Genomic DNA, 14,179 nt, shown 5'->3' on the forward strand with positions numbered 1-14,179 from the left:
CTGACCCGCAGGGCGCGGGTTCGAATCCCGGCTGCGGCGGCTGCATTTCCGATGGAGGCGGAAATGTTGTAGGCCCGTGTGCTCAGATTTGGGTGCACGTTAAAGAACCCCAGGTGGTCGAAATTTCCGGAGCCCTCTACTACGGCGTCTCTCATAATCATATAGTGGTTTTGGGACGTTAAACCCCACATATCAATCAATCAATCAATCGAAAGTAGACCAGCCAAAAGCGCGTGTTGAAACGCACTGAAAAGTCGTTTTTTTCCCTTGAGGCCACGGAATTTTTCAGGTATACTGCTGCGTCTTGGCACTGTACGTCTTTGTTTACTTCCCTTTGATGATGAGCCAAAGGGTAAGCGTGAATCTGCGCACTCACTGTCCACGGCTTTTTGTGCGCAGTGCCAGCCGTCAAGCGCGTGGTCCGCATGTGTGCCGTGGAAGGAGAGCCGGACAGGCCGTGCTACTACAAGGCTGGCTTCGGCGGACGCGTCAACGTGTGCCACTGCTTCGAGGATGGATGCAACAGCGCCAGCGTGCCGGCCGCCGCTGTCGGCCTGGCGGCCGTCGGTGTTCTACTGGCACTGCGGGTTGCGTAGCGGCGCGGACCCAGCGCGCCCGTGCAGCGCCGCCCCCATCGTGAGCCCCACAGCCGGGCTGTTGTGCCCGGGACAGATGCCGATAGCGCCGCCGGACCATAGTCTTTGAAAGTTTCCTTCTATGCCCAACCTTGGTGACTCGGTTTCCAGTAGCAGCGCCGTCGCTGACCACCTGTTGTACCTCAAGTCGGTCCCGTATGCTCAGAACCAGCATTCCAGCTAGCGTCCCCGGTTTGCTATTTGTCTTCAGAGGCAGCAGTTACATGCGTTCTCCATTCATAAAAACACACCTCTCGACACGTTCCTTTCACCAAAGCATGCGCGTCGAGGCAGGTCGTGGCACACGGCTATCCTTCCGAAGCCGACACGGCCTGCGAAGCTGCGCGCGTCTCCGACTTAGCGTCTGATCGTTAAACAGAGAAAAAGGAAATAAAAGAGGTCACACATAGGATGTCGCTGCTTTTACACGCGTCCCTTGCTTCGCTCATATCACGCTGCCATAGCTGACGGGTTCGAAGCTGCAGTCAGTCTGCAGGTGACTGCCACACATGCCACGATCTATATAAGTATGCCTGTTGAAAGGACGTTCGATGTCGACCCGTGTGCTCTATTCTGCAACACTTCTACAGTTACTATCTTATTTGTGCGCGTAGTGGAGTGCGGCTAGTGATCCTCCTACATACGTAGATAAAATGTACTAATAAAAAAAAGGCCAAAAACGGGACGTCGCTCGCTTTTTGTTCTCGTCATTCGCCACGTCTTTGTTAACGGTGTATACAGCACCATTGCGAGGTTACTCTGACGTGACACTTTACAAATCTACACACTACTGAAATCACGGCGGTCATGTGCCGAGGTAGCTGATTTGGCTTCGTTCGAGTGCCACGGCAGTTCTGCTGCTAACCCGACATTTCTGACACTGGTTGACACTCGTGTGGTCTTGTGTGAAGGATGTGACGACTACCTTCTCTGCGAACTTTGTGAGCCTTCATTGAGAAACAACAGGGCAGGCGGCTTCTGTTCACAGAAGCTTCTGTTGAACGACGGGGCGAAACTCTTAGTCGATGCACTTTCCATTGTGATTCATTTTTCTTTCTTCCGATAGGAGTAGGTAGTAATGATTTTGTGGTCAAATCGATTAACTGATCGATCAATTAAAATAGCGGCCGCAAATACGTAAGAAACCGTGATAATGGCGTAACAGACAACTAATTGCAACAAACGCGCGAATAATGCTAAATAGACAATGCGCTGTGAAAAAACGGTAAGGAAAAAATGAAACGACCGAGAAAAGAGCTTTAATAAAACAAAGAGAAACCAAGAAGTCTTTTGGTAGGACAAAAATTTTTATACCAAACAAATAGGTGTTAATTGCACTGTTCGATTTGTTGGTGACGGTTTCGAGGAGTCTCACACAACTGTATACGCCCCATGAGCCGAGCTTCAGGTTTGAAAAAAACATGCAGGAAGTATCTCAAGAGAGCAAGACCACTTAGAAGTGCTCTGTCAGCTACTGTGACTCCGTGTCCAGGTAAATATAGTCAGGCTTAAGAGAGAGGGTGTCATGTAATTAAATGGACATAAAATCTCTGGATGACTATTTGCAGCAACCCAGAACTGAACGTGAAGAATCCATTATACCACAGCAGCTATAGACACTTTGCGATTCAATTTTAGTTGTGCCAGATAACCGCCCCAAACTCCGCCGAAATCGCAGGTACGTGAAACAAGTCTCGGGAAATGAAACCGGTCATGAGTCGCAGATACATTCCTAATCACATAGCTTGATTCAATTTGTAAGTAATCTGCAGCAATAATAGCGCATATATACACTAAGCCTTAATGATTTTTCAATGCCCCGCCTCGGTGGTATAGTGGCTAAGGTACTCGGCTGCTGACCCCCAGGTCGCGGGATCGAATCCCGGCTGCGGCGGCTGTATTTCCGATGGAGGCAGAAATGTTGTAGGCCCATGTGCTCAGATTTGGGTGCTCGTCCAAGAATCCCAGGTGGTCGAAATTTCCGGAAGCCTCCACTACGGCGACTCTTATTATTCTAACATGTTTTTGGCACGTAAAACTCCAGGTGTCATCATTATCATGAGTGTTGGGGCAAGTAACAAGAGAGATGTGCGCAAAATAAAGGCCAGTCGTGTCTATGTATGTATAATACATCAAATTCAATGAACACTCCAAAAACAAAGTGTAGAGCAGCCCTTACAAGAGGACGTAAACTGCATGCCGGTGCGCCAGAGTATATATGACACGTAAAGTTATAAAAGTGGGCTTACATAAATTTGATCAATCAGAAGAATCCATCATGGCTAACAGCGTCAAAAACACACACGAAAAAGACACGACACAGCGCTGTGCTGTGTCCACTTCTCGTCTTCGTGTGTGTTTTCCGCGCTGTTAGCCACGAAGAATCGGCACCAACTCGCCAAAAGTTCCAGCTTATAAGAACGCATCTCCGCGTCCCCGATGGAATGTGACCTATCCTGTGCAGTGTCTACGCTACACGCAGCGCCCCCCCCCCCTTTTTTTTTAATATTATAAAATTCTTTTTGAACACTCCCGAACTTTCTTGGCCGTGTTGCTGCCGCTGCTGTCTTGATGAATGGCACACGCTTAAAAACGAGATGAAAATGTCTCATAGATACCTGAAAGTTCTTTATGTGCATTACATACGAAAGCAGCGTGGAGCACACACAGAAACACTGAGTAGACTGCATGGCGTCGTCGGAGAAGCCACAGGATGTCTAGGCGCGACGTATGGAGGGGTATGGGCTATATCAGTGGTCACACTATTTACGTGAACTTGCAACTTAATGTTCTTAGTTGATCACACCATTATGTTGCCTGGCGTTATCACGTGGTCGTGTGCTTGAATCCTGCAGTATTGAGGTGATGCCACCCAAATTTTGGGGGTGGGATAAGTGAATTTTGGAAGTGGCTCAGGCTGCAGTTTTGTGTACGTGGGTCAGCTCGATTTGCGAAGTCGGCAGTCTATTTCTGTATAGGCTGTCCAACATTTGCGGGTGGGCCAAGTCAATTTGGGAAAGTTCGTCAAGTCGTTTTATAACACGTGATCAATTCATGTTTTCCAATGGGGCTGTGTGAACTTAGAGATAGGCTACCCAAGTTATGGGGGTAAATCAAGTAAATTTCGGAAGTGGGCTACATCTATTTTGAACGTGGGTCAACCCAATTACTGAATTGGGCACCAAAACACAAGGAATGTCTTCACCTGGTCACGTGTATTTTAAAGCCATCGGATATTTAATTCGACTTTCAATGTGCGGTAGCCAACTTTTCTGCTTCTTGAGGTATACAGGTGTTTCGTCTAACAATAAACCAGAATATTTTTATAAAAAATGGGGTTAATTGCGAATGAATGAAACCGAAGATATATAGTTTGCCATCATGTGGAAGTCGTTAGTGCATTTTTATATAAAGACTTCTACAAACTCCTTTTAGAAAACTTGGGTTTGAGCTTTATGAACAGGCGTCGCTCTCCTTGAGGGCGTCGGCTCTAGGTCAACTGCAACAAGAACTAATGTGATGCCACATGTAATTTGATAAGCGAACAAAATACACTGCCATATGTTAACATCACAAGTGCATTTTTATACGAAGGAAGGTATTGAAGAAATATGTCTCTATAATTTGAAGGAGCACAACTTAGTTCGTTTTATAAAACCGTCGTCGTCAGTCGCATCGTGATATTGCCAACAAATACATCGAACGACGAATTCTCAGTGCTAGGACTTCATAACACGCTTTGTACACTCACAGCCCTAAGAGAGTGCTGGCCACTCTTTTTGTGGGAGTAGAGGCTTGTCCCTTATTTCACTCTCTTTTCAGGAGTGCTGGGAACTCTCTTCTGCACAGAGTAAGCACACTCTCTCGACAGAGTGCGGGTACTCTGGCAGAACGAGAGTGAACGAGCTCCCTCGCCAGAGTACCGTCGCGCTTCTCAAATAGAGTTAGTACACCCTCTGTGGGAGTTGCCCTACTCTCTCACAGAGTCTTACAATCTGGTAGGGCTAAAGCGCATCATAGAATATACTTTTACAGCGCAAACATAAAACGATCCACAAAGAAAGCGACGACACACACCAGCGCTGACTAACAACTGACTTTATTTCGGGATATGTCAATGCATAAATACCTCCTGGGCAACCTCACCGCACATGCGCCACACATCTCGACAGATAACAGACAGCGCTGGTGTGTGTCGTCGCTTTCTTTGTGGATCGTTTTATGTTTGCGCTGTAAAAGTATATTCTATGGCTATGAACCAACTAGGCCCAAAAGAAGTTTTACTAAAGCGCATCAATTCCCTCCAAGAGTAGAATCACCCCAGCTGCACTAAGACTAACGTCTAAAAAATATGTAGAGCATTTCGTAAAAACGGTGTACTGCACGGATTCCCTCAAGCTTACGTCACATATGCAGGAAGGATATCAGCATACACATTAGAATAGTACGCAACAAAGCGAACAACAACTCTGAACATATACTTCTCGCGCTATATACGGATAACCACTCACACAGCAACCGGTATTTATATTCATGATGTCTAGCCCCCTTATAGTGCGGGTGGCGCTACATTTCTATCACGCGTTTTTAAGAGCAAATACACATCTGGCGTGCTTAACTATCTGGTGATCGTTAGGAATTCTGTAGGCACGTCGACATTTTTATTTAGAACTACATGGCATACAATGCTGTTTTCAAAGCTAAATTCTAATTATCAGCTGGTATTCTGTCATATCGGCTCAATGCGGTGAAGTCACTAGTGCCCTAGCCTGAGAGTTGTACTTAGGCGCTTACAAACACAGTTTGTACTATCTATAAGCCCAGAGCTGGCCGAAAAATAATCTACTGACGTTACAATCTGACGTCCTACCCGACTTGCGATGCCGCGGTGAGTACTACTAGTACGCTAGAAATAAAACACTGGTAGGCAAAACCACAACTCAAACGCATCTCTGGCAATCCTTATAGTTTTGCTTACCTCGTATACACTTTAATACAACAATGATGCAACAAGGAGATGCTTGTGGATTGCTCAAACGTCAACCTTCACGAGCCACCTGCGCCGAGATCGATCCAAGTAAATGTGACCTGTACCAGTACAACTCCCAGGAAATGTAGACCTAGCTTACCGACCGAGTTTGTCATACATGCCATCGGTGCTAATAATAAGCTATGCCGGGGAGTAAAAATGATTGTACAGTGAACCCTTGCCACGGGTTAACTTGAATGAACCATTGTTTCTTGCGTACGGTGTGCGCACACGGAGCGATGAGCATCGATATGACGTGCTTTCAGCCTGCGGCGCAACGCACACGGACCACCGCCGAGTGAGTGAAAACATTTGTTGAAAAAAAAAAGGAGGAGAGGTGCAGCCCTTTAGAGGCTTCATAGTGGGTGGAGTCATTATTCCGGGACCCCATTGGCGACACTTGCTTACCTAGTCCTCTGGACCGGACCCCTTTGGGCTTGACGTTCCGAGCGACCCAGCAGGGACGCCTCCCACTCCTCTCTGGTTGGGTTAGAGTTGGGGGGGGGGGGGGGGGAAAGAGCTGAGTTGAGCTGGCAAGCCCAAATGATGTGGTAGGCGTCAGCCACTTGCTCACAGTACTGGCACTTGCCAGTGAAGGAGGAATTGAAATGTTGCATGATTGCCGGGCACAATGAAGTATTGGTGAAAAGTCTCAGCAAGATGCGTTCATTAGCCTTACCCATCCCCTTTGCAGGAGGTAGGTATTGATGATGCTGATGCCTTAATAGGTCTTAATATCTTTGAATGTCAGCAGATATCCGCCTTCGGGTTGCAGGCACTCAGGATCTAAGCGGGATGCCCGGTGAACGAGTGGTCGGGCCGCCGTGTTCATGGCTTTAATTCCCATTAGGCCCTGATGGCCTGTTGTCCAGACTAGGCAACGAGGGGTATAGGGTCGATTCCCCGGTTGCTATATAGTTCCGCGAAATTCTTTCCGCTAGTGGTGTGATCCAACCAGCTTCATAATTTCGACATGCCCCTCGCGAATCTGATATACATTGAAATCGATGGTGGGAGGCAGCTAGTGTAATAGCTACCTCTTCCGCTTGTGTTGTGCAAGGAGCTTTGAAAGTGAGTCCATCTACTTACTTTTCTTCTTGAATTACCGCTGTCGTATGCCACCCCCCGCAGTCAGAACCAGCCACATCTACGTAAAAGACTGCGTGTTTTTTGCCATAGTGACGTTGCAACGCTTTTTTTGTAATTTCTCCCTCTCTTCACAACATTTCTTTTTAACATCTTTCATTCCCCTCACCCCTTTCCCCAGCACAAGGTAGCCAGCCGGTCTAAGAACTGGCTAACCTCCCTGTCTTTCCGCTTAAACTTACTTCCTCCTCTTCCTCCTTTTGCCCTTGCCTGTCGACGACCACTGTTGTCTTTTCTATCCATCTTTGTGGGGAGGGGTCGAACTTTGACGGCGCGTATCCAGAGTTCGGGCACTCAGACCCACTCCTGAGTGTGAAAGTCATGTTTCAAGTGAATCCGGTCCAGCAGATGCCGTCCCGACTTTGTCTGTGTTAGACGTGTGTATTGGTTCGTGAGGTGTGCTTCCTTAAGCTCCTGAAAGGTGTTAACTACTCCCGGCGTGAGAAGTCGCGCGTTAAGATTTTTGACTGGTAGGCCAAGGACCCTCTTAATCACTTTGCGGATGATTGCCTCGACTTTTTCTGCATAATTCTTGCACAAGTAGGGATAGGGGACTGCATATATAATACGGCGAATTACGAAGGCATGAGCTAGCTGCACAGCACGCTTGCCTCTTAATCCCCCTCTCTTGTTGGAGACGCGTTGGACCATTCGGCCCACTTGGTCCCCGACCTTTCGAAGCTTTTGTAGTGTTGTGTCAACTCTCCTTTCATTGTGGATGAAGAGTCCGAGGATTCGAATCTCCTTAGTCTCGCGTATGGGGCCACTAGCCAAAGAAATGCACAGTTTTGTAGCGTCCTTAGGCGATGGCCTAAGATGCACAAATTCTGATTTCTTTGGTGCACACTGGAGTCCGCAGCGCTCTGCGTACCGATCCACTACGTGAATGGCTGCTTGCAGGCTTTCCTCCATATGCCCAATATTTACTTCCATGGCCCAGATGGTGATGTAGTCGGCATAGTGCGCGTGCTGCACACCTGCACGCCCTTTTAGCTAGACCGGAAGGTGTATCATCGTTAGGTCAAACAGTAGAGGGGAAAGTACAGTGCTTTGTGGCGTCCCCCTAGTACCCAATTCGCAAGGTCCATATTCATTATCTTGGATTCTGATGAGTGTGACTCGATCCGTCAAGAAAGCTTTGATATAATTGAATGTGTTTGTGCCACAATGAGCCTCACTGAGATGTACTAATATAATGCTGTGTTTTATGTTGTCGAAGGCTCCCTTTAGATCTATTGCTAGGACAACCTTGTCGTTGTGTGGGTGCTCTGTTGGTTGTGACATGTCATGACTGAGTTGTAATAATATGTCTTGTGCCGACTTGTGTGGATGGAGGCCGAACATTGTGTCTACAAATGTGTTACAATATTCGAAATAATCGGAAAGTCTATCTCTCACCATGGCCTGCATTTGTTTGCCTACTCACGGTGTGAGCGAGATAGGTCTCAAGTGTTCCGCATTAATTTCCTTTCCTGCTTTCAGAATGAAAGTGACAAGTGATATTTTCCTATCGAGTGGCACAGGCGTCTCCCCTTTCCATATCGCATTATGTAGGTAAGAAGGGCCTCATACTCGCGATCAGGGAGGTTGGCCAGCAGTTTCACTGTAACCTTGTCCCGACCGGGGGCAGTGCCTCTCTTCATTTTGGCTAAGGTCGCCTTGAGGTCGTAGAAGTGAAAAGGCTTATCTATTTCTTCGTTATATCTGCCTGCATAGAGATATTCCTGACCTCGAGTTCCTGTTTTTTGCAGAGATACTTGTCCCATAATGCCTCTGCCAGTTGCGTTGTTCTGCCCTGAAAATTGTGTAAAGCGCGTTGCAAATGTTTCTGTGTTTCTCCCCGCAATTGAGCGGGATATATTAGGCTGCGGAAAAGCTTCCATGTGTTCTTCCCCGACATCTGTCGAGACGCCATGTTGCAACGATCGATCCAGTTGGAATCAGATAACTGGGAGGCATAATCGCCAGCCTGTTGGGTCAGATTTGATATACGTGTTTTCAGCGTTTTGTTGTGCTTTTGTCATTTCCATATTTTTGTGAGACTGCGGTGAGCTTCCCAGAGATAGAGTGAATGATTATCTACCGCTGGGAGGTCCTGCGTAATCTGTATGCGTTTCTCGTGTTTTTTTAGTGTTGTCGCAATATTTTGAGCCCATGAACTATATACGTCATCGATGACTGGTCCGTGGCAGGGACTTACAGAAACCAGTCGAATCTGGCAGTTTGGCCTGATTCGATGGCCGTTTTAGAGGCCGGGTGCGAATCATGGTGTTAAGGATGCTGTGATCGCTGCCGAACGTTTCTTCGGTGCTGTACCACTCAATGTGTTGCATGTGTTTGGAAAGTGTGAGATCGGGACAAGTGTCACGAGTCACAGAGTTTCCTATACGTGTTGCTTGTGCTGGGTCAGTCTGGAACGTTATGCCTAACGTGGAAATGAGCTCCGCTATCTTTCTACCATGAACTTCTTCCTTATTGTAGAAAAAAGACATTCTGCAGAAAATTAGGAAAAGTATCGTAGTAGCTCCATTACTTAGATAGATGCATCCTGAGCATCACCAAGATAAAAAGACGGAAAGGGAGAGGACAATATATAAGAGATTCAGCAATAATCAGGGCGTCGTCTATGTAGATGCAGTCAAATGTGAGGATGGCCAAAACATGGCGGTAGTAGCAACGAATCTTCAAAAGAACTCTAAGGTCCGTGGCACTGTACGTACAGAAAATGCTGAAGTGGCGGAGGAGGTGGCTATAGCATTATCACTGGCCTCCACAAAAGCCGAAGTCATAATCGGCTACTCTAAAACTGGTATTAAAATTACCGGTACGCTAAAGACGGAATCTCATCAGAAGCGCTAAGAATTCTAGCTAACTTTCACGACGAGTCGGTTGATTAAATTATATGGGCGCCTGCTCACTCTTCCTCCCCGGAAACGAAATCGTGCGCGACCTGGCTCGAGAACTGGCCGGCCGAACAGGCACAGCGCGAAGCCCGGGGACGGGCAGAGGCCGCACGGTTGAGAAATTACACATCATTACAGGCTAAGAATGACCCGGGAAACTCCTCACTAAGCAAGCAGCAGACAACGACATGGCGCCTCTTACAGATGAACACGTTCCCGAATCGGGTCGCTTACCGTTGCTACTATCTGGAGCTATACTCAGATATGAGTAGGTTTTGTCCGCAAAAGGTGGACTTAAGTTATATACATTGAGCTTGTGATAAAGCCAAAGGGCAAAATAGAAAATACGTTAACAGAATACAGTGGGATACCGCACTGTTAAGCCGGACCCTAGAGTGCAACTTCAAGTGCTTCAGCAAGCCGAGGACGTTGCCCAAGACTCATGGCTGCCACCTAGGGAAGGAGCATGCTTTTTGAATAAAAGTTGTTTCCTCTTCCTCCTCTCTTTGTTGATTGATTGATATGCAGGGGTTTAACGTCCCAAAACTACCATGTGATTATGAGAGACGCCATAGTGGAGGACTCCAGAAATTTTGACCACCTGGGGATCTTGAACGTGCAGCCAAATCTGAACACACGGACCTTCAACACTTTCACCTGGATCGAAAATGCAGCCACCGCAGCCGGGATGTGATCCCGTGACCTGCGGGTCAGCAACAGAGTTCCTCCATTAGACCACCACGGCGGGGCCTCCTGTTTTAGGGGCGAAGCTCCTTAAGGCGTGGGCTGTGCGCCCCCTGTATGTAGCCACCTCTTGTTTAGTTCTTGCAGTGTTCACTAGATGGCGGTACTTGTAGCTGATGATGAAAAGATGCAAGATGTTATGAACTAGACAGCAGTACTTGTAGTTGATGATGAAAGATGCGAGATGTTATAAAATAGGAATGATGTCACATATGGCGCGTGTCATTGGTGGAAGGCAATCGTTCGATTTAGTGCGGTGGCGTACGCTAGGGGGAGTGTTGCAATAAAATCGAGTGGGCAAAATGTACGGAGGATTCGTGGTTTACCAGGTTTACCTCCGGAGCTTCGCCCACTAATAATCATTCACTTCGTGGATATGGCGGCACTTTTTTTATAATCAATATTCCATATATAAAGCAACATTACCAGTCCAATACTTTCGTTCTGCCCCGCTGTGGTGGTCTAGTGGCTAAGGTACTCGGCTGCTGACTCGCAGGTCGCGGGATAGAATCCCGGCTGCAGCGGCAGCATTTCCAATAGAGGCGGAAATGTTGTAGGCCCGTGTGCTCAGATGTGGGTGCACGTTAAAGAACCCCAGCAGTCGAAATTTCCGGAGCCCTCCACTACGGCGTCTCTTATAATTATACGGTGGTTTCCGGACGTTAAACCCCACATATCAATCATTAATATTTTCGTTTGCTTACAAACTATCTTTCGACTTTTCTCCCTTTTCTTTTTCAGAACTTCTACTGGCGCACGACTTACCGTAATAGGCCTAGCCGTCCCGCCAAAGCTCAACCAACAAACTGGCCCATTTCTCTGTAGGAGATCTAGGTTCAAGCTAAGCGAGATATCATTGCTAGTCAAAGGTCAAATACTCAACAATTCCTAGGCAACCTGACAATACCGTGTCACGTGAGGAACAATTAAGCGCGGCGATGAAGGAGGGTCCTGCCGGAAGCCTTCCAGGAATGATGCAGATGAGGACTCACTGGCTACCGCAAAGGCGACTGTTTTGTACCCTTTGCAAGGCGATCAATGTAAGCCACAGGGTAACCAAGGTTGCAATATTATTTGACGAAATGCCACACGCAACAGTTTCCCATTCCGAAATCTGCTCTAATATTCGCTTAACGCCTCCAGCAGAACTTTCATTGGTTTTGGTATGAATTCGATATACATTTCTTCGTTTTTTTTTCTGGCAGTCTACATCAGCATATGGCTGAGTGTGAGCGTCACAGCGCGCTGGGTCTAGACAACCTGTACCTCGGCAAATTGCACTATATTTTACCAACACGCCTAACTGGCAGTCATCCTAAATGCACTATACTGCGGGGCGCGAGCCATGACTTGGCAACCACCGCTGAATTGGCGTCAGTGATTGGCGTCATTGTTCATGCTTTGCAGGGTTCAGTTCTGGTCAACGATAAATATGGCTGTAGGCATGGCCTACGTCACTACAACCAAGAGAGCTTCGACTTTGGTTGTGGCTAACAAATCTCCCGAAGAACTTGATGCAACAGCACTATGGCTGCTTCTCAGTGACTATACTTTTAGGGAGTCGAGGCTTCTCCAATGGCGTTGGCGTCGTGCGTCATGGCTGCTGCTGGTGACGATGACGCTGATGATGATGAAGAACAAGCGAGTTCTAGACTACACATTCTGTTTCTGCCATCAAGACACAGCACATGCAAGGTATCCCACTATATGCCATGACGATGATGCTGATGACAATGAAGATGGCAACGATGATGATCATGTATGACTGGCTTGGGCAGTATATGACGTCTCGAAATGCTCTTCGATGCATTTTGTATGACTGAAAACAACCGTATGACTGGACACCTCTTTTGTTTCATTCAATGCAAGTGCAAACGCGCGCTCCTCAACGGGAGGCTTCGGTTCGTTTTAGTTCAGGGAGTGGTCATGATGCGACGCTACATGTTTGGTAAGGTTGATTGAGTCACACGTGCGTCCGAGCGCTTTCGCATGGAGATGCGATAGACGCGTTTCCTCTTCAATGTTATACGTCTTCCAGATTCATTCCTTCGTGCTCCTTCTTTGCGGATAGAGTCAATGCCACCGCCGCCTGATAGCGCTCGTAATGCACCAGTGTCGTATATATAGTGACGCGTCCCAATGAGTTGCCCGCATAGCGCCACGAACGGATACGCCCTTTCTCAAAACACCGTGTCTCTTTCAGAGCCAGCGTGACCATGGCGCCAACATTTGGAGCACAATGAAGAGAAGACGCTGTCTCACGGATCTGTACACAACGAACAAAAATTACTCCATATAATTTCCGTCGTAGGGCACCCCATGGAAGGTTCTCTCCCCCATGCCAGCAAAGCACACGCGAAGGCTATAGGCGATGGGCGAGAGTAGGAAAGGGGTGGAGGAGAGGTTGGTGAGCTGCCAGATCGGGCGAATCTGGGTGGCATTGATAAAATAAAGGAGGCGCTGGATTGTAAATTTGTATGACTGGAAACGAAAATGTGAAGTGATACACAAGGACCCGTCAAACTTGTCCTGACTATTCCTTCGATGTTTTTACTCATTGAAAGTTTACAGCGCATTTCAGTGTTACGGTATCAAGGCGTTAAGACAAAACGCAAGAGTTCCACGCACCAATATTGCAGCAGAATGACCGTGCTACAATAAGCAAATTTTAAGAGTTAGGTTTTCTTGGAACGTACTGATATTTGCTCTTTGATACCAAAAATGCATTATACAGTGCAGACGGCTTACGTCGCAAGTCAATTTCTTTCGTAAACAACAAAGCTAAATATTACCCACGCAGCTTGTTCATTTGTTGCCGAGTATTGTACACACCTTGCTTTCATGCCCCGTGGCATAACTCACTTTAATTTGGTTTTTTAACATGAAATCTAAGCATTGCATAGCTCCAGATCATCATATTCTGTGCGTATCTCGACAAAGCAAATAAACACATCCTGATTGCAGATAATCATTATCATAATCGTATTAGCTTGCATGGTCAGTTGCAACTAACTGTTCTAATAGATTTTCAGCGAAGCTGCTCTTTATTAAGTATCTGTACAATTTTTCTTTCGCTTCCCCAACTTTTTAAGGAGCCGGAGAGGTTCAAGAAGCTGTAGATATTTTTCCCATCAACCCATGATTTGCTGCGTAATAGCACTGTCGCAAGGGAAACCACAGCCCCTTCCCTCCTTTTTGTTTTGTAGTGACTGTTTGAACGAATTTTTTATCACACATTTACTACTAGTGTGAACAACATACTTTTAAAACACACTGGATTTTTCGCTAGGACTCTGTCAAAAGGCCGACAAATCATGTTGTGGTTTGCGCTAGCAACGACAAGTTCCTGTAAGACAGTGACTGAATAGCCTCAGCATGCTTTCGAGCGCACTGCCATGATGCGAACTCACATGGCAAAGTTCATCGGGAATATTATTGTTGTACGTAGCAAGTGCTCATTCTTAACACACACGTAGTGGAGCGATGAAGAGCATGTTTGGAGACATCCTAATTAATACACTGTCTTATAGTGCGCTGTCTCCCGAAGGCGCAACGACGGGCGAATAGCGCATCTTGGAACCATGTCTTTCATTTCGATTCTTTAAATAATCAATTTCAACAATGTGGCCATGCATAAAGAAATGTGAAGCATTTCTTGGCGAACTTCAGTGACATTGAGCGCATCCATCCATCCATCCATCCATCCATCCATCCATCCATCC

At 46.9% G+C, this 14,179-nt stretch overlaps 1 protein-coding gene across 1 annotated transcript in view; it reads left to right on the forward strand.

The window, feature by feature from the left end:
- The window catches only part of LOC119187733 (uncharacterized), a 28,005-nt gene extending 26,685 nt beyond the window's left edge, over positions 1–1,320 (forward strand). The window contains exon 3 of the mRNA XM_037435811.2: positions 400–1,320. Within this exon, the coding sequence (XP_037291708.1) occupies positions 400–596 (197 nt within the window). The 3' untranslated portion in view covers positions 597–1,320. The remainder of the gene's footprint in view (positions 1–399) is intronic.
- The last annotated feature ends 12,859 nt before the right edge of the window (positions 1,321–14,179 follow it).

Source organism: Rhipicephalus microplus, chromosome X, assembly GCF_043290135.1.
Source record: "Rhipicephalus microplus isolate Deutch F79 chromosome X, USDA_Rmic, whole genome shotgun sequence".
In the NCBI taxonomy this organism is placed as follows: Eukaryota; Metazoa; Arthropoda; class Arachnida; order Ixodida; family Ixodidae; genus Rhipicephalus; species Rhipicephalus microplus.